Source organism: Rhineura floridana, chromosome 4, assembly GCF_030035675.1.
Source record: "Rhineura floridana isolate rRhiFlo1 chromosome 4, rRhiFlo1.hap2, whole genome shotgun sequence".
Taxonomy (NCBI): domain Eukaryota; kingdom Metazoa; phylum Chordata; class Lepidosauria; order Squamata; family Rhineuridae; genus Rhineura; species Rhineura floridana.
Genome location: NC_084483.1, coordinates 105,487,523 through 105,513,472, shown reverse-complemented (window position 1 = coordinate 105,513,472; position 25,950 = coordinate 105,487,523). Strand labels below are relative to the sequence as shown.

The 25,950-nt window shown below is 42.4% G+C and overlaps 2 protein-coding genes across 9 annotated transcripts in view; both read left to right on the top strand.

Annotated features, from left to right (window-relative positions):
* The window catches only part of AHI1 (Abelson helper integration site 1), a 138,729-nt gene that overhangs the window by 49,475 nt on the left and 63,304 nt on the right, over nt 1-25,950 (top strand). For all 7 annotated transcript variants that reach the window (XM_061623921.1, XM_061623924.1, XM_061623925.1 and 4 more), the window contains exon 19: nt 9,040-9,157. In XM_061623921.1, the coding sequence (XP_061479905.1) occupies nt 9,040-9,157 (118 nt within the window). The remainder of the gene's footprint in view (nt 1-9,039; nt 9,158-25,950) is intronic.
* LOC133383364 (uncharacterized) lies at nt 23,031-25,629 on the top strand. Of its 2 annotated transcripts, none has more exons than XM_061623927.1 (3): nt 23,031-24,421; nt 25,051-25,229; nt 25,378-25,629. In XM_061623927.1, exons 1-2 carry the CDS (start codon nt 23,283-23,285, stop codon nt 25,130-25,132), a joined length of 1,221 nt encoding a protein of 406 aa, XP_061479911.1. In that variant the 5' UTR covers nt 23,031-23,282; the 3' UTR covers nt 25,133-25,229; nt 25,378-25,629. The 2 variants fall into 2 exon arrangements, with proteins under 2 accessions (XP_061479911.1, XP_061479912.1); XM_061623928.1 differs by having other exon boundaries at nt 23,031-24,425.

The following is a 25,950-nucleotide window of genomic DNA, read 5'->3' as shown; positions in this document are numbered from 1 at the left end:
TTAGGTTATAATCTATGCCAGCCTTTCCCCAACTTGGTGCTCTCCAGATATTTTGGGCTATAATGCCATCAGCCCTAGCAAGCATGGCCAATAATCAAGGATGAGGGGAGTTGCAGTCCCAGATATCTGGAGGGCACCAAGTTGAAGAAGGATGACCTATACCAGTTTGACTATAACCTACAAAAATAATGCCTAAAATATATCTGCCATGAAACTTTTTGTGCAGATGCAAAAGAACCTACCTATATGTAGACAAATGTGGGTTTACGTGGGTTTGTCTATTTATTTCATTTACTATAACCATTCTATTCCGAAGGGTCAGGTTAAGTTACAATACATTTTAACTAATGTTATCTGTGCAACAACCTTGTAAAATAGATTCAGCTTAGAGGAAATGAGTTGTCCAACAGAGATCAGCAGGGAGTTTTTTCTAAAATACTGTGGCTGGACTGCCAGATTTATGAATGTATGTGTAAATATATTAATTGTAAGCAAGACCAGCCATGGTTAGGGATGCGATGTATTGGCTGGTACTGATTTCAAAGCATTCCATCGACCTAATAGGCCGATATTGATTCAGGTTTGTTCGCTGCTTTTACCAATACATTTTCCTTTGTAAAAATAATTTAGTAGAAATATTTTAAAAGGAAATTATCATTTTAATATCAATATTGAGGTGTGTGTTTTTTTAAAAAACCCATTTTCGAAAATAGCCACGGAAAATTGCTACATAAAAATCCTATCTGCAACAATAGAGAATAAGTGAATTAATGGAAAATATGGTACCAAATGTGAATTGAGTGGAATTCTAGCACATCTCTACCCATGTATAAATAGATATTTTAGTAGTAGTATCGTACTGAAAAAACTGCGAGAACTCCATCTGCTCTATTCAGTATCTGTGTCTGAAGAACTTATAGCTCCTCACTCTCAATTTATGTTGTGCTCTTCCAAAACTGAACATTTAAATACTGATTAGTAACAGCAAAATTTCTCAGTGCTTGTCCACTAGTTTGCATATGCCAAACAAACATGATCATTCTAATTGTACAAGCCCTGGCATCTCTAGCCACTGTCTTCCCATTTCTCTACAGGTCCCCCTAAAAATGTGAATAGAGAAGAATAATCTCAGAAATATCCCCAATGTAATACAATTCTGCCTTAACTTCACTTGTAGATGGGCAGAATTAATCAGCACTGTTAGATCACTAAATATTGGGAAATGAAGTTAGTAAAAGGAAGCTTAGCCAGGCTTACCGCTTTTTTCATCTCATGTTATTATTTATTTTATACAAAATATTTATAGGCTGCCTTTCGGAGTAGAACTCTCTCTCAAGATGGCTTATATAATCCAACCCCCCAACCCCTGCATCAGGAACCACCACCACATCCATGACCCGGCCACTTGTAGCAAAGGGTGGGAGTCAGAACAATTGGGCCTGATGCTGGGTCATGATGATTGGGATCCAGCAGATCCTGGGCCAGCTCAGCCCCTCTCCACTTTGGAATGCCTCATTTCAGGTTTCTGCTGGCCTCTACTAGCATGGACGTTTGGCAAGTAGCAGGAGGACAGCTGAGTGGACCAACACTTCCATTCAGTCCAAACCCCTCAGAGCCCAGCATAATGAGAGTCGTGTGTGTTTGTGGATTGTTCTGCCACATGAAAATAAATTTTAAAATACAACAGTAACTAAAAATGTATAATACAAATTAATTTCTACAAAACACTCTCAGTGCTGAATCAACCAGCAATGCTAAAACACCCACCCAGCCCCAAATAGAGGAGTAACAGACAATTACATATTTTTGTATAATAAAGACAAGAATAGATGTACAGTATCTTGAAAGTATGTTATTACAAGATGCACAGGGTTCAGCAACACTATCCCTTCTCTTACTACATAAAGCATTTCAGAAGTGTTTGCAACAGTGTCTCTGCTCTGTAGGAGTTACATGGTGTTGCCTAGATAGTATGCTCTTTGCTGTCTCACACACTATTTTACCTCTAGCACTTCCTGTTTCGGTCCCATTTCCAAGTGGTGGATGTGAACAGTTTTATGCATCCCAATGGGTGAAAGAAAAATTCGTTCAGTTTAATACAAAGTGGTTAAAAAGATGCATATGCATGACACAACAATACACGGATTTATTGTCTAAGATCAATACAATTAAATATGAAAAAGCTATATGCGTATGTAAATATTGTTATTACTTAAGGCAAAATATGCATACACAAGTCCTTTCATACCTGCCAAAAACAAATGCCATAAATGTTTCAGAACTAAATGAAAGACCTGTGCAAATTTTGATTGAAGAAAACATAATTATAATTTTTGGCATGTCTTATAAGTGACAATTGTTTATATTATACCTTATTTATTTATTTATTACATTTATACCCCACCTTTCTTTTCATGATAGAAACCCAAGACGGCTTTTTACATATGGTTCCCAGGCAGTCTCCCATCCAGGCACTGACCAGACTTGACCCTGCTTAGCTTCAGCAGAGTGCTGGCTCATGTGCCTTCAGACCATAGCCTGGAACCTTCCAAAAGTATATATAAAATTATGTGTTGTCTTTTGAGTCTGTGAAGAGGCATGGCTAATTCAAATGCAGATGTATACCCTTATTAATAAAATAGTCATAGTTTTACATTTGCATTCATTTGACATTGTTGCAGGCTTCTATATTCAGCTTAATAAATGACCTCCATTTTTGCTTGTTCCATTTTCCCCCTACGCTTCTTCCTTTTATATACATTTTTCCAGTAATAATAACTTCAATAACTTTAACATACTTCCTTTTATATAAACCATCTTTTAAGAGTTTTTCTCTCCCACCTTTTTTTTAACCTTTGCAGTGATATAAAATTGAATAAAAGCTTTTATGCAATTTTATTGAATTTCTTAATATTTCCCAAGTTTTCTAGTTTTATTTATTTATTTATTTACTGCATTTCTATACTGCCTCATAGCTGAAGCTCTCTGGGCCGTTTACAACAATTAAAAACATTAAAAACGAGTATACAAATTTGGATTCCAGTATTTAATTTCAAGAAAAAACTATTCCAGGGCTCCAGTCTGATATAGAATTCCATTGATCTAGAAATCCCTTTCCTCAATCCCTGATGTGCAGACTTGATGTACTCACTCAGGACGACGGGACAAGCACAGTGTCAGGGGTGTCCTGTCTTCCTACCTTTTTATTGTTAATTTTAATGTGTTGGGGTTTTTTGTAAACCACTTTGAGGTTTTATTGCAATCAAGCAATATATAAATTTTGTTCAATAAATAAAAATGCACTATCCACACACAATAGGGAGTTATCAGAGGTCTCAAAAAACCCAAATGTGGAGAAAACTCCCTGAACCAGTTCATGTAGGAATTGGCATGGTCAGTGTCCATGCAGTGCTGAGTTTTGGGGGGTGGAGGGACAGAAAATCAGTTGGGGGAGGAATGGAATGAAACAGTCTGTACTGTAACATTTTGTTGCAGGCTTCATTTGCAAATAAATTTGCATTGGATCCAGAGTTCATGTAAGCAGAACTCTGTTGGAATAAGCAACAACCTTTAATTCAGGGGTCACCAACCTAGCACCTGCAAAGCCCTTCAGTGGCACCCATAGCAGCTGGCTTGGACTTTGAGCTTTTTTTTTTTTAGTAAGTTTCTAGCTTACCTAAAAAGGATGTTATGGAGCAAAATGTGCAGGTACCCTTCCAAGTAATTTCTGTGAAATGAGCCAGACTGGCTGCTCCCGCCTGTCAGTGTTTTTAGCCAATGAGTGAAGTCCTAGCTGTGACTGATAAGTGAGTTGTTTGCACACTAGGCAATAGGAATCTCTGAAGTCCCAAAAAGCTGTTGTTTTCCCCTCCCTTTTAGTGCATGTTTCCTGCTTTTGCCTTTTTTTGGTCGTCCTTGCAATCTCTATAGTTTGCCCTTCCATTTTCTCTAGCAACCAGGATGCATCTTTCCTCATAGTCACTAGAGGTTATTTTTTGCAAATATTACACAGTACATGTGGGTGAATGTTAAATAATCCCCCCCAAAAGGCAAATGTGAAAACTTTGCAAAGAGATTTAGGCATAGCATGTCTCTTGCTTTGCAGGAGCTAAAGTCTAAAGACTCATTAAGAATAAACTGTATAGTTAACTTACAGTACAATGGCAAACATGTCTACTTAGAAGTGTTTAATGGGTCTTACTTCCAGGTACGTGGGAAGAGGTTGGCAGCCTAGGCTTTGGTTTAGGGTTGAAAAATGGAAATGGACTGCCTTCAGTTCGATTCCGATTTGTGGCTACCCTATGAATAGGGTTTTCATGGTAAGCAGTATTCAGAGGGGGTTTACCATTTTCTTCCTCTGAGGCTGAGAGGCAGTGACTGGCCCAAGGTCACCCTATGAGCTTCATGGCTGTGTGGGGATTTGAATCCTGGTCTCCCAGGTTGTAGTCTGACACTCTAACCACTATGCCACACTGTCTCTTTTGGTTTAGGGTTGGCATTGGGGAAAAACAGGGTTCTTGTGTTCTTAACAGCTGTACAGCAGGCAGAAATTTAACAGGTCAACCCTTTTCTAGTATGGAAATGCAGTTATAGGAAAAGCTTCACTGTGACTCCTCTCCTATGGCAGTCATGTTGTGTTATGCCATGTGCCCCATGCCAGCCATTTTGAGACTGGCACCCCTAGCCCTCTCTCAAAATTTGAAATGTGCCCTGTGGTCCAAAAAGTTTGGCGATCCCTGCTTTAATTGATACCCACTGTACTGAGAGGGAAAAAAAGAGCTGCTAAAGGGTTAATGTATATAGGCCTAGGAAGTTGAGTGGCCTTCATGAGTTGTTCATTTAGTTTCCCTTTCCCCTTCCTTGCTTCTGCTGTAACATGTAATGGCTGATGGTGTTAAGTAAAGGTCCAGTTTAAACTTTACAGTCATGTCTGTTTTCCTTGGAGTGGGATAAACTACCTTCCAACACTCCGCTCATGAGATGTTCCTGCTAGCAAATTTTTGCTGATTCCTCCTTCACCCTGTACCCCATGAAATGCATCTTCAGATGGTTGAGGGGACTTTCCTGAACAGCATGGGAGATGGTTCTGAAGCCTACGGGTGAAGGAAGAATCGACAAGAACACCTCCCCTCCTTCCTCTAGTTGGAGCTTCTGCTGGATCCAACTCTTTACATCACTTAGCTGATTGCACCAATGTGGTGCTGCAGGAAGGACACGTGTAGTTGATTCCCTTCACAGCGTTTTGCAAAGTTCTGCTCAAAGCCAATTGGTGCATGCTGTTCCAGAGCACAAACACCTTGCATTGTGCACAGAAGGTAGACTAGATGGGGATATGGGAGATACTGTGTCTGCCTGTATACCCTGGGGGGAGAAACAGCTTGATGGGAAACCTGCACATACAAGCATTCTACTGCAGTGGCAATAGCTAATCATAGAAAGAGAGCAGCTTTCATAGAAATGGTGAACAGTTTGCTCTGAAGAGAAATTAACTCTTCAAAATGTATTAGAAAATTAGGAAAACATAAATATAGGAAAATATTTTTTCAGTAAATTCTTTTTGAATACTAATTGACTTTGCCTTTTTTGTCATTCTGTGACATACAGCAACAAGTAATATATGTAGGATCAAAGTTCAGGTTTGCATAGATTAAATTGTGAAACTATATTTTTGTGCAGAAGTGGTTTTGCATGTGGGGCCACTCCAGTATTAGACAAAAGAGAGTGGTTTTTTATAGCTGACTATTGTCAGCTTCATAGTCTGAGAAAATCATGATTTAAGAACTGCTATTTGTTCAAGAACAGGGTGTCCAAAGGCTCAAAACTTCAAAAAAGAATCTTAAAAACAAAAGGACAAGGTACAGTGCTGGCTTTGCCAGCCTAATTTGACTTGCAAGCATATATGGAAATTTTGATTCTATTAGTTGAAAAGGTCACAACACTGAATTATCGGAGAAAACTCAGCGAAATAGTTATTAGCTTGTCTGGTCTTGAACTCACTTGAATTCTCTTTATTTCTGTGTGCAGTTCACTTTTTTACATGAAAATTAGGCCCACTGAAAATGAATATTTGCATAATTTACATAGAACTGCCATAATACAAAAAGAGAATGCAAAGCAGCTTTGTTTAAACTTGGCAGAAAGTATGTGGGCTTATCTTAAAAAAAGAAAAGAGAGAACCCAGAAACAAAAAAATAAAACAGAACACTCCTGACATTTTTTTTACTTGTAGCTTTGCTCAACCCTGGCTTTGTAGTAAACTGTCTGTGATACAACTGTGGTTTCTAGGTTAAGCAAGCAAAGTGCATTATGAAAAAAGAGTTGATTGGTGTTAACTATCTTAGCCAACCTTTTCTTGTTGTTGAAAAGGTGTTTAGCAATCCCTTCCCACAGCCTGCATTTCAGAAATGAGGATTACTTCACTGTAATTGTTCCATCGATGTTATACATGCTGCCCTATTAAATACAAAGAGAAAAAAAAGTAAGCTTACTTCTTAAAAGGCAGCATCATATATCAAGTTTACCTACTTACCACTGAAAATAATTGCCAGCCATATCTACATTTGGTTTACGTACCTTGTTTGGCTTATGTATCCCTTTTATAGATAATAGCTCAATAAGAGCTGTAGTAAGAATTTGACTCCAGAGATTGCAATGTGTAAGCATAAGGCACTTCTGCTCATTTTGGGGAGGTGGTGTTTCTAGATTTACTTCCGCTCCAATTCTGTAACTTGCCTTTCCCCATAGAAAAGTAATGCCAGAATATTCTTTCAAGAGAGAAGAGGCTGAAGATTGGGGGGGGGATCAGAGACATGCATACCCTATCCACAAGAACAGAGAATTCTTCCATTTGTGCAGTAGGATATTTGGATAGAAGTCAAATGTTTTGAATTTATGTTGGGAAAACTGAATGGCTCTAAAGACTGTTATGCAACTGTAATTCAGTTCACATGGTTGTGCACAAGAGATCCACCTATTGAATTATATCTATGCCCCCCTATTCTTTGTGAAGAAGGAAGATGGAATTTCACCACTCTTGTCAAATACATCAGTGATGCTGTTATGGCATATTTTTGTCAAATGATAAGTTTATATTTTTTAAAAGAAGTCAGACAATGAAGTATAGGCAGAGACTTACGAGGACATATGAATTATATGTGTTTCTTGTAAATGTTATTTTGTTATATAAAAATAATTAATGGCAATCATATAGTTACTTGTGAGTGTTCAGAGGTCTTCATTATCTGTGTGGTCCTTAAAAGAATCCTGTAAAGTAGGATTACATACCTGAATGGGTGGGGGGGGGAGAGGTTTGGAAGTTAATGGCTTGCTTAAAGCCACCTAGCAAGTTCTTGCCAGAGGAGAGATTTGAATGGGGGTTTGTTGGTTCACAGCTTGGTCTCTAAGGTTGGAACTACATGTTATAATGCACTGATTCTCTCATGTCTCCTACCTCCCCTATCAGTTTTAAACAAACTACTCAGGCTCTAAGAGTGGAAATAAGACTAGATGGGGGCTGGCACGGGAAAGGTTTAAGCAGTCTCTCCACCTGTCATTTTCCTCTTTAAGGCCTTCGTGTTTGTGCCTTTGTGTTACCTCAGCAAACACAGGATTGAGAACACCTGTTTGCTGAGCTAACATGTACTTCTTCCCTTATAGCTACTATATCACAGTAGCTAGTTCTCAATAATAGAAAAGGATTTTACTATGTGTTAACATAAGAGGAATAATATTGTCACTGAGTTGCTGTACAGCTAAACCGATCTTTTTTTAAAAGCCCAAAGTGTTTGATGCTTTCTTCTGCTGAACGGAGAAGGATCCTAGGATTAGTAAACTAAATATTTGGAAGGGATGTCATAGGTCAGGAATGAAGTAGATCAAAGAATGTTGGGGTTTAAATTAATTTCATTCAGTGGGTCCTAACGAAATATACCCTAGGGCAGAGGTTCCAGTGTAAGCCAGCCTTAATCTGTTGGATAATACATTATGAAAGTTGGCCATATAAACTTTAGAGGTTTATTTGTCACTTACATATTTTAGGATTACTTTGAGGTTACCTTTACAATGGACCCTCTGATATTTAGAGTGCATTCAAGTAGTCAACTTATAGGGTCTGGTGAGAGAACTGACTGAATTTCCTCAAATGTGATAACCCCAACAGCTAATTTCCACATGTGCGCACACAATATTTAGAGCTGTTTTCTAAACCTCGGGTATATTTTATCAGATTAGGAAAAAAGCTCATCATCAATATAAATCAGGAATGAGGAATCTGTGGCCCTCCAGATATTGTTAAACGACAACTACCATCATCCCTGGCCATGGGCCACGCTGGCAGGGGCTAATGGAAGTTTGGAGGGACATTGGTTTCCACCTGTGACAAGGGAGTTGTATTTGGAGCAGAGGGGGAGAGATGGCTACACCTTTATGTACAGGGGAGCAGCCATCTTTTATTTTGTACAATTTCCCAGTAAGGGGCTTCATGTTATGATGTATAGCCACTTTCTGGGACTCCACTGAGTTGCGTTAGATGAACCCCTCCATTTATTTTCTGGATTAGAAATCTGGCCAAAACCTTTACTAGAAAACGGCTAACTCTGAGAGGAACATTAACTAAATTATTCCAGGAATATCTTAAACCTAATTGAAAATACATCAGCAAAACTATATTCCTAGCATAGTTTATAGAAATTTTGGTCCACAATAGATGGAGAGACATATTTATTACTTTGCAGCTTGGAGCCCACAGTGTTGATGTAACAATTAAAACAAAAAAGGCGGCCAAAAGGAAGTTGGTATGTTCTTCTAGAAGACAGGATGGAATCAATTATAGTTAATAATTTATTGTCTTCTCAGATACTTAAAAAAAACACCCTCCTATGTTATCCTTTCAAAAAGCAAACTGTTTAAAGTTCCTATTCTTGCTTTTAAAATAAATCTACTGTTGCACTGATCTAACAATCATTGTGCTGTAAGTGAATGTTTTGCATTTGATGCCTTGTGTCCCAATGAGGAAATTACAATTTTGCTTTCCTTTTGTAGGCCAGCTCCAGTCCATTGGTTCCTAGCCCATCTCTGCTGTCACCACATTCCAAATTAAGTTTGGCAAGTACACTGGGCAAACCACCAATTCCTCTGTATCCTCTTTCTTCTCCAAGTGGTAACGTGATTTACTCTGTTTCTGTAGCATATTTTTATTTTGCTTCTGTGATTATATTAAATGAACTTACTTGCTCAGTTATTGCTTTTCTGTAAGTTCTTAACATGGCTATGTTTAACATACAGATTTTGAACTAATCCCTGGATGTTTTTAAGGCTGCTACATTTTTGTCTGCTTTTATAATTGTGTTGAACTGCTTTTGTTATCGTGCTGTCTGGGTGATTTACTGTAAATCAGCCTAGGATCATATGATGAAAGGCAGGCTATCAATGCTCTTGTAGTAGTAGTAGTAGTCGTCATCATAATCATAAAGGCTCAACAGAGATGAATGAGAAGATCTAGAGTCTGAGTTTAGCAGCTGTTGCTCAAAGCAGTAAGAAAATAAGAGATGGGGAAAGCTGCCTGTTTAAAACTGCCATACAGATCTTGATCATCCACATAGTGTATGTAGTCACATTCTAGACACTGACAGAAAGATGCTGCCAGGGGCTGGGAGCGCCCAAAGTCACCACTGTCTTTGCCTGCTTCAGGGTGTGTCACTGTCTTTGCCTGTCCAGGGCCTTAGGATGGGCAGGGAGGTGATACCAATTCATAAACTCAGGGCAATCATGGCAGGCTGCAAGCAAGGCTATATTTGTCCTGCTCCTGAGCTTTTGAAGAGGAGTGTTCACCTTGCAACTGCTTGTCCTTGAATCCCTAATAATCACTGCTTTCTGAACATTACTACAATGTTCCCTTACAAAAGAAAAGCATATAAAGTTATGCAGTAGTTATGTCCTATAAATTTGAATTGTTAAGAGTATAATATGTTAAGAATGCATAGCTCACCATGCTGGAGTGAGATACTGTTCTGTATCTTTAAGATGCAGCCGAAGGGGGTAAAGAAAGGCCGGGGATGGAACTGGCAATCCCACCCCATATATACGGTCTGCCTTGTAAACGTCGCAAGACATCACCCTAAGAGTCGGAAACGACTCGTACTATAAGTGCGGGGACACCTTTACCTTTTTAGGAAAAAACTGTGAAATATTACAGGGGTATCTGGTTTTGTAGTTTTTCCCATGAGAAAATCAGTACAGTTTTGGTGACATTGTAGCGCCTATCAATTGCTACCTGGTTGCATTGTTGTGGTCCTCATTCTGTATAAGCATTCTTTTTGTAGAGATATGGGAGGGAATTATTCATTTGGCATATCTTTCATCATCAGCTATATACTGTGAAGAAAGGAATCTGTGTTACAGACTTGTCTCTGAGGCTTTGTTTGATTACTTTTATTTATTTCACTATAGGAATAAGTAGCAGGAAGAAGTGTTCAGTTCTGCATCCTTTACTTTATATGGCGAACCGTATATTTTCTTACAAAAATATTTGTTGTTCTTATTTAAATTAATATTTTGCTTATATATAACCTGTTTTGAACTCCCAATACAGGAAATGTTTACTTTTGTTTATCCGAGTGCAAAAAGAATTTTCCAGGGACAGTGTTTCTTTTTCCCTTCCTGAAACTTACACCTCATTAGGTATTTGGAGCACATGCTGAGTTATCCCATATGCTCTCACAGAGCAATCCTTACTGTTGGAAGCTGGGGTCACTTAGGCTGGCATAATTTGTGCCTGTTCTAAACTCAGTTCAGAATCCTCTGGGAGGTTCTGCTGTTGAGCCAGTAGGTGAGTGTGGGCCTGATTTTTAAGGATTGGGCCCTAGGTCATATGACCAAGCTGAACAGGGCTTGGAATAGGAGTAAGTCTTCCCCTGCCCTGTCCTGTCCCATCCCTTGAACATTTTGGGGACTTACCCCAGTCTCAGCTTAGCCCTGAGTGAGCCAGGATGGAGGACTTCAGCCAGCATATCTCTGACTGAACCAGGATGAGGGTCTTTTGCTGGGGTAGCCCAGGCTCATCTGGAGGTCTGCCTGTTCCAAACTCCACTCATCCCAGCAGATCTTGGGTTTGGATTGCTCCCTTTCTATATTAGCAGGGAATACGTTCATAAGCAGAATTTCCTACTGACCTTTAGGGGCTTTTAATCCAGAATTCACACAGTGGCATTATTCTTAAGCAATAATATAGCAAGTAGCTCAAGCGCTGCACCAGCTCACTAAGCTGAAGACCACAAACTAATTTCTGCCTGACTAAGCTGAAGACTATGATTGTTTATGTTTGAGTGCGTTTGAGAGAATGAAAGAGATGTGGTGCGTGCAGGTTGTCACAATGTACGTTTTGAAGATGTTGTGCAAGAAATGCATAGGTTGCAAAACTAAATGATTCTGAATATTTGAATAGACCATTATACACATAATGGCACAGGCAGATGAATAAGTGATTCCATCTTGATGAGGGATTTCCAGACTTGTTTGTTTTTGCCAAGGCTCCTTTTTCAGAGGTTCAGGCTTTCTGTGAGTTTCATTCTTTCAAAATGGCTCACAGTGTGTTCTGACAAAATGTCTGTTGTTCAGGGCATGTTCTTCTTCCTCTATCGGGATCCCTCCACACTCCCAAAGGGTCAGGGACTTTAAGCAGTGTCTTCAATATTATCAATGCAGGTTTTACTACAGTTGCTCAGGGCACACGTCTCTATACATGTCTGAAACCTACTTTTCTATGTTCAGCGAATAAGCCCTTCAGAAACAGAAATGACTAGGGTGTGAGGCCCAACAGCAGTTATAGTCTTGGGGGGGGAAGAGATGCACCTGAAAAGGGGATTTCCACATGGGCCTGACTGCTGCCTGTGCTTTTCTGTACAGAAGGAAACTTGACTCTGGATGGGTCTGTTTCAGTGGTGTTTGGAAGGTCACACAAGAACTCAGGGCTCCCAGTAATCAAATATCAAGTGGCAAGATGTTGTCTTGATTGCATTAGGATATGGGGGGCTTCGGCTTATTTTAAAAAAATTACTGTCACAAGCAAACAGTAAAATCAAACTCCCTTACGTGGAAGAGGTATAAAAGAAACCCCTGCTGGGGCTGGGCAGCACATGTCACTCATTTGGCCTTTGTTCTGGATCCTCTGCCCTGAATCCATTTAATCATGTGTAAGGGATTTGGTGGTGGTGTGAAACCTTCCACAGCAATTAGGTAAACACCAATGATGTCACTGGTTGACCAAAAGAGGAGAGCTTAGGGACAGAGTTAGGGATGGTGAAGGAAAGGAGCAAAGGATGCAGTGAGCTGAGAACGGGAAGATAAGGGTAATGGAACATGCAAGGAAGAACAGTAAGGAAACAATGGAGCCTGAGGCAGGTTGCGGCAGTGGGCTGATAAAAACAGGGAAAGACTGAGGAGAGAAGGCCAGAACAAAAAGAAAAGGGGGTGGGGTTTGCAACGCTAACTCTGTTTTTGGTCTACATTTATTGTACATCTCTCAGTTCTCCTGTTTTGGAGCTGCCAGAACCTGGGTCTTTCCGTTCATAGCTCTTCTCACTTTTCTTTCATGACTTGCGTTGTGGTTTTATGTGGTATTTTGCATTATGAGCTATGATTGCCTCAAGCTGCAGATTTAGCATAAGAACATAAGAGCCCTACTGGATCAGACCAAAAGCTTATCTGGCCCAGCATTCTGTGTGACAGTGGCCAGCCAGGTGCCTGTGGGAAGCACAAAACACTATTCCACTGTTGTTCGTCAGCAACTGGTACTCACAGGCATAATGTCTTTGATACTGCAGGATAATATATATAGCCATGATAACTAGTAGCCCCTGATAACCTTATTTTCTATGAATTTGGCTAATCCCATTTTAAAGCCATCCAAGTTGGTGGCCATCATTATATCTTTGGTAGCTACTCCATAATTTAACAATGCACTGTGTGGTACTTCCCTTTGTCTGTCCTGAGACTTTCAGTAGAAACCTTTTGTGTGATCAAAATATAGTCTACTGCAGCCTTTCCCAACCAGTGTGCCTCCAGATGTTGTTGGACCACAACTCCCATCAGCCTCAGCCAGCATTGCCAATGGTCAGGAAAGATGGGAATTGTAGTCCAACAACATCTGGAGGCACACTGGTTGGGAAAGGCTGGTCTACTGTACTAAAGGTAAGAGTCGCATCCATTACTCCATTCACTTTTGCCTCTGGTCCTGTGAACCTTTGACTCAGGGCCACCCACCACTAGCATGTGGCCTCCAGAAGGTTACCCAAGAGGGAATGTGCCCCTCAGGCTGAAAAAGTTTCTCTGCACCCCGATTTATAGGGTTAGAATTATTTTCTCACAACACTTAAATTGCTACAATATCCTTTTTGAGGTGAGGCAACTAGAACTGTACACAGTATTCCAAATGTGATCACAACATAGATTTGTATAACATCATTATATCAGCAGTTTTATTTTCAATATCTTTCCTAATGATTCCTAACATGGAATTTGCTTTTCACATCTGCCGCATACTGGGTCAACATCTTCATTAAGATGTCCACTATGACCCCAAGGTCTCATTACTGATTAGATGCTGCCATTTCAGACCCCATGAGCGTTTATGTGAAATTAACTTTTTTTTTGCCCCAACATGCATCACTTTACACTTGCTCACATTAAATTACATTTGCTATTTTACTGCCCATTCATTCCATTTGGAGAGGACCTTTTGGAGGTTGTCTCAATCTTTTTGTTTTATGACCCTGAACAATTTAGTATCATCAGCAAACTTGGCAGCTCACTGCTCACCTCTAACTCTATATCATTTATGAACAAGTTAAAAAGCACAGGTTCCGATATTGATCCACGGGGGACTCCACTTTCTACATCCCTCCATTGGGAGAACTGTTCTTGTATTCCTACTTTCCACTTCCTGCTGCTTAAACAGTTCCTAATCCACAAGAGGACCTCTCCTCTTATTCCATGACTGCTACGTTTACTCAGGAGTCCTGAGTGACTACCTTGTTGAAAGCTTTTTCAAAGTCCAAGTATGCTATGTCAACCAGATCACTTCTATCTATATGCTTGCTGACACTCGCAAAGAAATCCATCAACTCTCAGTACCGGCAAACGATTGCTTATTATTATATTTGAATCCATCGAGCTGTAGTTTACACAAACTATACATTGCCTCCAAACCAGAATTGGAATCTCACTTCAGCCACAGGAATCTTAAGTGAAGAAGTTATGTGTTGCTATTCTAACTTATGATACTCTATCTATATAGGATTTTCAACCATTTAAAATGGTATTGGTTATAACAAGAAGACAAATAATAAATATTCATCCATTCACATTTCATAGCTTGAATAGTTCTACTGTAATTAAGAATTCTAATACACCTATTTTGATACATTTTTATACAAGGAGAAACTTTAAAATTGACACCATGGATCTTGAACGAGTGCTGTATTTAAGTGATATTCTAGGTCACACAAAGAACTGTCATTAAAATTAGTCATCAGCTCATTATAGCAATAAAAGCCATTGCCTGAGTTTGGTTAACTCGAAGGGGAAAATAAAGCATTGGATAAGGGAGCACTAGAAGGACATAAAAAATTTGCTGGTGGAGGTGGTGTTCAGTATGAGGTTTATCAAACTTTTATCCCACTGTTCCTCCCAGAGGAGCCCAAGGCCACAAACAGCAAAACAATACAATTTTAAAAATTAGAAGTATTTAAAACTAGTTCCATAGCTGCTTCACAACCTTAATTTCAAGGTTGCCTACAATAGCAGTTTTCACCCATCAAATGCCTGGGTGAACCGGAATGTTTTAAAATTTCTCTTGCCTGTTGTTAATGAGGGAAGCTGACACACCTCGCTAGGGAGGGCATTCCAGTGGAAAACCACTTCTGAGAAGAACCTGTCACAGGTCAGCGCCAACCGGCAGTACCCAGCAAGACCTCCATTGTCAGTCATAGGACCCAAATTGGTTGATATTGGAGGGAGGGAACATTCTGTTAGGTATGTGTTGGAGACCTCTTCAGGGTCAGGGACTTCAGCACTCATACTGGGGCTACCTTGGGATGACTGGTTCATGACTGTTGGTGATGAAGTGTAGGGCTGGAGTAGTACATCAGCACTCAGCAGATCTGGTCTTTGTAAATGGGCTAATGCTTTGGATTTGGGGAGAATATAACCCTGTTATTTTTATTTATTATTATTATCTCTCTATATATTCCACCTTACCTCCAAGGAGCTCAAGGTGGCATACAAACATGGTTCTACCCTTCCTGATTTTATCCTCACAACAACTCTGTAAAGTAGGTTAGGCTGAGAGACTGTGATTGGCCCAAGGTCACCCAGTGAGCTTCATGGCCAAGCGGGGATTTGAATCCTGCTCTCCCAGGTCCCAGTCCGACACACCACTACACCACACATGGTCAGGCCATTTCCTGGTGAAGTTTGAATTTTACTGCAACATTTCTCCTCTGCAGGGTGGTGGAAGTGGGGACTGTTTTAAGATGGTCCACTCCCAGACACTTCTGAATCTGATAGAGGATTAAAGCAACCCCGTTTCTTCTTGATTTCTCATTTCCTGCATAAAATATTTTGTAGTTGCCTGATTGAAAATGTCCCATTCCAGTCCATTTTAATTCACTCACAACAAGTATTGTAATGTTGATACGCTCCATTTCTTGCTTGACAATTTCTAACTTTCCCTGGTTCATGCTTCTCACATTCCATGTTCCTATTGTGTGCGTCGTAAAATTCCAGACTCTCCTTTCGCATTTGTGCGCGTCAGCCTCTGGGCTTCCTTTCGGCTTTGACCCAGGTGCGTCATTATTCACAGCGCTACTCATACTTGTCCTTTGTTCTTCCCCAGTAGCTCAGTGAGTGCCTTCTGACCTGGGGGTCTCATCTTCCAGCACTATCTCGTGTTGCATTTTGGATACTCTGTTCATAGGGTTTTCGTGGTAAGAGGTATTCAGAGGTGGTTTACCATTGCCTTCCTCTGAGTTTGGATGCATCTTAGTCTGGTATCTCAGCTTTGACCATTCCGCCATGGGTGCCCCTGCTAGGAGTCTAGCCTCTTGGTCTAGACTCCTGACGGCATTGCTCTCAGCTTCTTCAGCACTCTCAAACCCCCTCACCACGTTAAGGTGTGCATCCTAAAGGGGGCATCAACTCCTACATGGTTGGAAATAACCACTCTGGGGGAAAGGTGTTTGGGGTGTTTTTGTATGGCTGGTCAGCTCCAGGAGCTCTTGGAAGAAGCAGATTGTCTAGACCAGGGGTTCTTAAGCTCGTGGGGGGGGTTAATCCTAGGGGGTCCATGAGTGGGCTTCAGGGGCTCTGTGAAATGGGAACAAAAATTAAATTTCCAATGCAAAAAAAAAATTATGGTAGTCCATGGCTTTCATCAAATCTCAAAGGGATCTGTGACCCAAAAAGTTTAAAAACCACTGATCTAGACCAATTTCAGCCTGAATTCAGACCCAGTTTTGGCACCAAAAAGGCCTCAGGCACCCTGATGAATGACTTCTGTTTGGGGAGAAACAGTTGGAATGCATCCCTGCTGATTCCCTTTGATCTTTCAGCTGCTTTTGATACTGTTGACCATCTTGCTGAATAAACTTTGTGAGTTGGGAGTAAGAGACACAGTGGATATGGTTCACTTCTGGGTGCAATTTTATTTTTATTTATGGTATTTATAACCCACCCATTACCCAGGGCAGGAATACAACAATAAAACTAGTCAATAAAACAAATAATCATATAAAATAATTAAAGCTTAAAACATCCCTAAAATGCACAAGATCAACAGACAACTTTAAACTGAGTGGCTCATTGTAGTTCTCACCCCTTCCCAAAGGCCTGGCCAAAAAGATGTATCTTCACCAACCAGTGAAAAGTCAGGAGTGTTGATGCTAACACTCTTAACACTGATGATGGAATGTTGATCTCCAAGGGCCTTCTCCACAGTGGCACCCTGGTTATGGAATGCCTTCCCCCTGGAAGTGCAACTGGCACCAACATTGTCAACATTTTGGTACGAGGCAAAGACCTACCTGTTTGCCTGGGCCTTTGCAGGATGTGTTAGTATTAGTTTATTTCCGCAATGAAGAGCCTTGCTTGGCCTCATGTGATGTTTAATAAATGTTTCTATCTGCTCTTTATTGTATGTTTTAACAGAACTGTAACCCACCCTGGGATTATATAATGATGGGTGAGATAAAAGTATGCCTAATAAATAAATATCATATGTAATGATTCTGTTAATTTAGCAGGTTTAAGCAATTTGCAGTGATAAGTTGCTTGATCCTTTTTCTGGTGACCGGGAAGGAAGACTGCATACACACCATACATTTAAAACGCACACACACACGCAAGAATCCAGGGAACTATAGTTTACCCCTCACAGAGCTACAGTTCCCAGCACCATTAAGAAACTATAGTTCCCAGGATCCTTTCTTGGGGGGGGAATATGCTTCCAATGTGCTTTAAATGTATGGTGTGTATGCAGGGTTAGTCTCACTGAATTCAATGAGACTTATTCCCAAGTAAGATTTCGACCAATTGACTTTAATGGGATTTAAGTGTGCCTCTTTTTCTCAGCTGTACTCCTTGTTGTTATTGAAGGAGATAAGGAAGAGAAGTGGAGGGACAGGAGAAACAGCTCCTGAAATAAATTGCTTTTAAAATACTTGGATTATGTAGAGGCATCATTGCCTAACATGCTTTTATACATATTTTATGCATATAACATATTAATATACAAATAATTAACCCCTGTTCACAACACAAATGCTGTTTATTCTAGGATAGTGCTGTTCATCAATGAGGCTGGTCTAGTAAGTAGATTGCAACTCTAATATTTCTTTTGGCCAGGTCCTATGCTATTTCTAGATACAGCCTATGTTTTAACCATATGGGATCATTCTTTCCTTCGGGAGGAAGGGTGGAATAGAAATGTATTGAATGAATAAAGGAATGAATAAACAAAAAACCAGACAAACCTCTGGAAATGTTTCCTTGTTCTTAGGACTAGGGAGGATCAAATCAGCTAAGCTTAATTTAGAGCTGCCTGAGGGCAACTGAGCTAATGGCCAGGAAAATGATTAAATCTTGCTTTATTGACAGGATGCAAAAGAAGTACATCAGAAAATGAACTGCCTTCAAGTTGATCCCGACTTATGGTGACCCTATCAATAGGGTTTTCATGGTAAATTCAGAGGTGGTTTACCATTGCCTTCCTCTGAGGCTGAGAGGCAGTGACTGGCCCAAAATCACCCAGTGAGCTTCATGGCTGTGTGGGGATTCGAACCCTGGTCTCCCAGGTCATAGTTCAACACTCTAAAAGGGTGATCCAAACCATGATCTGACTCTGAACCCAGAAATTAGTTGGAAAGTGGCATGTTGTCCTTTTGAAAAGAATAACAAAATTGATTTTTTAAGCACAAAATTCTAAGTGGAAATTTCTAATCTCAAAAAGATGTTTATATAACTTTGTGATGGCTAGTTCTCCAGCAATGACAACAGTTTGGCTATCTTTTTTTTTTCAAATATGACTTTCCAGATTGCTCTGGTTGATTGATAATTTTCCATAGGAGGAATGCCATCATGCTGGATTATAGCTCGTCCTATCGTCCAAAGGCAAGAATGTTTCTGAAGTCAAGACTAGGGCGTCAGGCCCCTCCCACTCTCCAGTTCATTCTTGCCTTTCGTCCCTGCAAGATCTTTAGCTAGTGACTAGATAAGTTTTTTGTCTTTGTGTGATAGAGGGTGGAGTTTTGTGTACGTTGTTTCGTCTCGTTCCTTCCCTTTGTCTCATCCCTTACCACGGTTTGTGTGTTGTGTGTCAATTTCCTTGTCAATTTCTCGTTTTCCTGGGGGTGTGTTTTTTACTCCCAAACTACAGAGACCGCGGCTGCGGTCTCTTTCCTCAGCGGGGCCAGGAGCTGCGGCGGCAGCCTCCGCCCCCCCTTTTTTGTTCTACCGATCCTCCTTTTGTGCCCTGACGATTAGGAGCCCGCGGCTGCGACTTCTTTCGTACTTTATTTTCTCCGGCCCTTTTGCCATTTCCCCTTGTGCCTTGACGATCAGGAGCCTGCGGCTGTGGCTCCCTTCGTCATTCATTTTTATGGGCGGCGCTTCATTCGCCCGTCAGGAGCCGATGTCTGCGGCTCTTTGCCTTCCCCTTTTTTAGCGACTTCTCTTGTTTGGGCTGCCTTGTCTCTCTCGATCATCTGCGGCGCTTGGTTCCTCGCGGAGTCAGTCCCTTCAGCCCGCGGCTGCGGCTTGCCTGTTGGCCGATTCTCTTCGGCTTCGGGAAGTCCGCTAGTCTTTTTCCAGGCTAATTTTTTCAGCCGTGATTACCTTCTTAGTCCCGCGGCTGTATTTCTACCGTGGGCGGTTCCATTTTTACAGTTAAAAATTTTTCCCACCTTGCTCATTTCTTCATACAACAGTTGTTGCTGGGCAAAGTATCCGTCATTTTTGTTCGAATTTTCCCGCTCTTTTTACGGGCGCCATTTTAGTGGCCGTTTTTTCCCATCCCTTTTGAGAACCCACTAGTATTACAAAAGGGGATTTTTTCCTTCACGGGTTGGGGTTTGCAGAGCCCAGGTTCTTGTCAGCTCCCTCTGTGTGATCTGCTCCCTGTTTATGTGCTGCAGATAGAATTTTTACCTCTACATAAGTTCCTTTACCAACCCCATCTCTGAGGCTGACCCTGGCAACCACTGGGTTACTGTGGCTTTCTACAATCACTGCAACTACTGTGCACATGTGACTTTTCATCAAATTTACTAATACTGCCATAACAGTGCACCAGGCCATCTGTTAGTGCGCAAGACTATTGAAAATATACAAAGCTATTTGGACTATACTGTGCAAGTTGTGCAATATCACCTTTCCTCCAAGTGTACATTCTGCCCCATCGTGACAGTGTACCTACCATCAGCCAGTGCATTCTGCCCCAGTCGTGTGCCGTGTACTGTGCATGTTCTAAGACTGTTCATAGCGTACATTCTGCCCCATCGTGGCAGTGTACTTTGCCATCTGCCAGTGCATTCTGCCCCAGTCGTGTGCCGTGTACTGTGCCTGCCCGGGTCTGTGCATTCTGCCCCAGTCGTGTGCCGTGTACAGCTACCCTTATTATCTATATGATGGCAGAACAGCCAGAGACAACCCAGGCAACCAAGCCGATACAACAGCCTGTGACAAACCAGATGACCAAGCCTAAACCTCCTAAGGCGGTCAAACATAAGCACTCTAAAGCGGTTGCCAAAACCAAACATCTTAGCCACAGCACAATCAAGCGGCCCCGCTATGTCTCTGTTCCAGTGCCAGAGGACTCAAATCATGCACAGTTAACTACTCTCTTTCATTCTCCTGTGGCTTCCTCTGATGAGGAGGACTTTCCTGGATTTCCTGTACAGCCAATGTCCAGCCAACCCAGAGCTTGCTCTTCTTCACTACCTGTGGGGCCGTCTACAGTTCCGCCTATCCAAGAGCAACCATCTACATCTCCGGGACTACAGCTTTCCCACGAGTTCATTACACAACTTCAGGGCATGCTGTCCTTTTTTACTCAGAGTCAATCATCTTCACAACCTCCCGCTATCCCTCAACACAGCGGGGTTCAAAGTGTACACAGTGAGACAAACCCATCAGGTTCTCCAGACCCATTTGACGTTACCAGGGGCAGGTTCGTTGATGACGCCTCTTTTGATGCAGAGTCTGCATTCGCGCTGCAAGACCAAGCGGACGAGTGGAGTGACCATTCGGAACCAGAGCCAGAAACCTCCTATCGCCTCTTTGACTCTTCAGATTACCAGCCCCTGGCGCGCAGAGTCTTGAACGCCCTTGGTCTTCAATCCACTCCAACTGCAGCTTCCACTCCCACTTTAAAAGGGGCCAGGGTCTTGAAATCCCCTACGCCAGCTGAAAACTTCCTCCCTGTCCCAGACCCCATCGCTAAACTGGCCAAGGACGAATGGTCCCACCCCTTACAGGCACGCCGATTTAATAACATTGCAGACAGACTTTATCCTTTGGCCCCGGACTTTTCTACCAGACTGGCTGTCCCTAACATCGACGAGCCTATTTCCAGTTTAGTTTCCAGGTCCCTCTTGCCGAGGGAAGGGGACTCTCATCTAAAGGATGCCACTGAACGGAGACTGGACTTTGCTTTACGCAAGACCCATGAGGCCATCGCCTTTTCCATGCGTGCATCCACATCTGCCTCTATTTTCACCAGGGCAGCGATGATGTGGTTAGACAACCTCATCGAGGACCACAATCCAGATCCTGCCTCCCTGCGCAGATCGCTACTAAAACTGCGTAAAACAGCTGCTTTCGTGGCCGACGCCACCTTGGACGCGAATCAACTAGCAGCACGCGCCCTGGCGGCTCAGATCGTTGCCAGACGGACCCTCTGGCTTCGTCACTGGCAGGCTGACTCTACTGCCAGAGTTAATCTTTCACGAGCACCTTATGCAGGCTCATTACTTTTCGGGGAAGAGGCATTAAGGGCAGTGCTTGTCGACCCTAAGGACACTCGAAAGCCTGTCTTGGCCACCGTCAAAAACGTCGAGCGCAGACCCTTTAGGCGTTTCGCTTCATATCGCACGTCTCAGCCCTTTCGGGGAACCCGGCCCGGGGGACGAGGCCGTGACTTCCCAGCATTTGACTTCCGCTCCACCAGAGGAGGCTGGAATAGACGCTTCCCCAGTAGAGGTCAGTACCAGGGCCACAGAGGCTACTCAACGTCCTCATACAGGGGAGGGTCTCGCCAACGCAGACAATACTAAGGCAATACTAGTTGGGGGCAGATTGATTCTATTTGCCGAACTTTGGCTACCGCTGACTCAGGTCCCATGGATCAGAGACCTCTTTTGTTATGGATATGCAATTGAGTTTTGGGCAATACCTCCAAACAATTTTCATCCTTCCCCTTGTCCCAGGGCACTAGACAGGCGCTGCATCATGCAGACTGCGATACAGCACCTTTTGGACATAGAGGCGATAGAGCCAGTCCCCAAAGCAGAGAGGTCGGAAGGGGTGTACTCCCTCCTATTTGCTGTGCCCAAACGCGATCTCTCATGGAGGGCGGTTTTGAACCTCAAGTTCATTAACCGTTTCGTAAAGTATTGCAGGTTCAAAATGGTATCCCTCCACTCCATTACAGACAGCCTGCAAGAAGGTGACTTCCTTGTCTCTATCGACCTAAAGGAAGCGTATCTCCATGTCCCTATTTGCACAGCCCACAGGAAATTCCTTCGTTTTGCCTTTGGCTCCCAGCACTTCCAATATCGAGCAATGCCGTTCGGACTCTCGTCTGCCCCGAGAGTATTTACCAAGGTGCTACTTACCCTAGTGGCTTACCTCAGGCTTCAAGGGGTCCATATCTACCCCTATCTGGACGATCTCCTAATATGCGCAAGGTCTAGGGAGCTTACTCATCGTCATCTAACACTCACGCTCCATATCTTACAGGCCCACGGCTGGCTAGTCAACTTCGACAAAAGCCATCTACAACCAACCCAATGCCTGCAGCATCTAGGGGCAATGTTAGACACACTGCAAGCAACTGTATTCCTGTCCCCAGATCGCATCACCGCTATCACAGACATTGCAAGGTCTCTGATGCACAAATCTTCTGCAGATGTCATGCTTCTAGCCAGGGCTCTCGGAATGTTGGTATCCACCATCCATATTGTGCCATGGGCTCGGGCACATACGCGCCAGCTACAGTGGGCCCTGTTGCCATTCCAACACGACATTGCCAACTCAAACCATCGAGCAATCCCCCTGAGTCCCACACTGCGCTTGTCTTTCCGCTGGTGGACAAGGGTACAACATCTCACCCAAGGCACTCCGTTCAGAGAACCCCACCGGACTGTCATTACCACCGATGCCAGTCTCCTGGGTTGGGGAGCCCACTGCAACTCCCAGTTCGTTCAGGGAGTTTGGAACACAGCAGAACAAACTCAAAACATCAACTGACTGGAACTAAAGGCTGTCCACTTAGCTCTGCTTCATTTTCAGTCTCTCTTCCACTTGGACCATGTCCTCATTTGAACGGACAACACGTGTGCCAAATCTCATTTAAACAGACAGGGAGGCACCAGGTTCAGACCTCTACAGAGCCTAGCTTCCATCATATTCGACTGTGCAGAACAACATCTGCAATCCCTCAAAGCAGAACATCTCAGAGGAATTTGGAATTTCACAGCAGACTGGCTCAGCAGACAACAAGTCTTTCCGGGAGAATGGAAACTTCATCCGACTGTGTTCCATCTTCTCCAGCGTCGATTCGGCCCCTTCTCAGTCGACCTCTTTGCTTCCAGTCGCAATTGCCAGCTACCCAGGTACTTCGCTCGATACCTGGACACGACAGCGGAAGCGGTGGATGCTCTGTCATTGCCGTGGCCGGAGGGACTATTATACGCCTTCCCTCCAATACCACTATTAGCCAAAACCTTGCAGAAGGTACGTCGCGAGAGGGCACAGCTGGTTCTGATAGCACCATATTGGCCCCGTCGACCGTGGTTCTCGGATCTCCTGGCACTGTCGGTGACGGATCCCTGGCCACTCCCAGTCAGGCCAGATCTCTTATCACAAGGCCCAGTATGGCATCAGGACCCCAAGTGGCTCAACCTAACAGCGTGGCATTTGAACGGGGACATTTGAGATCGGCCGGCCTGTCAGACGCTGTTATTGACATTATTTTGGCCTCGAGAAGACCATCCACCACTCGTATATATCAGCATACTTGGGTAGCATTCTCCAGGTGGTGTCAGTCTCAACACATCGATCCTTCCAAGGCTACAGTACAACAAGTGCTGCTATATCTTCATAGGGGCCTCATGTTGGGACTTAGACCCAACACATTACGTCGACATGCGTCCACCCTGTCGTCCATTCTTTCAGTATCTTCCACTGACGCCCCTATTGCCTCACATCCGTTTATTAAATGCTTCCTTAGAGGCACTGCTCTACGCTCGCCGGCTGTAGCTCACCGTTTTCCATCATGGAGTTTGTCAAAGGTTCTACAGGCCTTACAACGTCCTCCGTTTGAGCCACTCAGGACTGTGCCTTTATGTCTGTTGTCTTTCAAGGTCCTGTTCCTGATTGCGATTACATCGGCGAGAAGAGTCTCGGAACTGGGCGCATTGTCTTCTGCTCGCCACCTCTGTGTCTTTCACAAGGATTCTGTTGTGCTGAAAACTGATCCTTCATTCCGTCCCAAGGTCAATTCAGTTTTCCATTGCAACCAGGACATTGTTCTACCTTCATTTTGTCCGAATCCTACTCATCCGCTCGAGAAGGCTTGGCATTCGTTGGATGTTCGGAGGGCTCTCAAGACCTACCTGTCCAGGACCCAGGATATACGACAGACTGAGTCTTTGTTTGTATCCTTTCATCCAAGGTCTATGGGGCATAAAGTAGCTAATTCCACCTTATCCCACTGGTTGCGTGCATGTATTACCTTAGCCTATGAGTCCCTTAAGATTCCAGTTCCGCCTAGTATAACAGCTCATTCCACTAGATCAGCAGCCACTTCGGCTGCTTTTGCTACTAACGCTCCTGTTGCCGATATTTGTAGAGCTGCTGTTTGGTCTACTCCACACTCGTTCATAAGGCATTATAAAATAGATCGTTATGCCTCTGCCGATGCCTCATTTCGCAGACGAGTTTTGCAACAGGTTCTTAATGACAACTAGTATGTGGGTGGTCCCTCCCAGTTATGGGCTGCTTTGGTACATCCAGCATGATGGCATTCCTCCTATGGAAAATGGACCATTGGTCTCACCTGAAGGGTGATTTTCATAGGAGAATGCCATCATGACCCTCCCAGTTGGAGGATAACTACATAATTTTTGGGATGGTTTATATATTACAGTTCGTCATTATATTATATTATATTACATTAAATTTTAATTCTCTAGTGAAGTCAAGACTTCTATTACTGTTTTCGCTAGGTTAGAGTCAGATATTATTAATGTTACTATTATTATGTTATGTTCTTGCTGCTAGGCCCGTTGGCCTTTTTTCCTGCATGTTTAGATATATCTCTTTGGACTCGCTGCGAATGAACTGGAGAGTGGGAGGGGCCTGACGCCCTAGTCTTGACTTCAGAAACATTCTTGCCTTTGGACGATAGGACGAGCTATAATCCAGCATGATGGCATTCTCCTATGAAAATCACCCTTCAGGTGAGACCAATGGTCCATTTTCTACAAGTAATAATACAGATGTCAAAATAGCATGCCTTTTAAATGTTTGGCTTGCTTAATCTGTTTACATTGAAATCAAGACTGCACAGATTCCTCCATTATGTGTTCTTTTTCATGTTACTTCTAGGCATGTTAATTAAAATATTTAACTGGAAAAATATAGAATACTGAGCACAATAGCTGCAAAACTTTGAAGATTCCAAAAGCTTTATCAAGAGAACATAACTCATATTTATACGAAATTGGTATATGGTAGGATAATTACTGCTGTGCCTTTGGGATAAAGGAAGTATTGTCAGCCAAATTATACAAGGGTGTGGATTAAATCAAGCATTACTCTCTACTTGGCATTGATCGCTGTGGTTTGCAAAATCAAGGTATGACGTAGTATTGTGAAAATTACTTGCCAAAATGTGTTCCTGCCTCTTTTTTAATTATATAGCAAAGAAGGAAAACGATCAGCCATATGAAAAGGATTGAGTAGAATTCAGCTTAGTTTTAATATGAGGAATTACTAAAAGCAAATCTTTAAAAATAGAAAATAGCTGGGGAGGATTTAAGCCATGAATAAAGAAAAAAGATCTATTTTAAATTCCTGATTTTATATCAAGTTTCTCAATTTAAAATTCATATTGAAACTTGAAGATAAATTAAAACATACTGGTTTGCAGATAACTATATGCAACCTGTATACAAGCAA

Coding starts and splice junctions, on each gene's coding strand:
- LOC133383364 (XM_061623927.1), top strand. CDS start 23,283: ATGGAAACTTCATCCGACTGTGTTCCATCTTCTCCAGCGTCGATTCGG. Junction 24,422..25,050: donor ATACGACAGACTGAGTCTTT/GTTTGTATCCTT, acceptor TCTTGCTGCTAG/GCCCGTTGGCCTTTTTTCCT.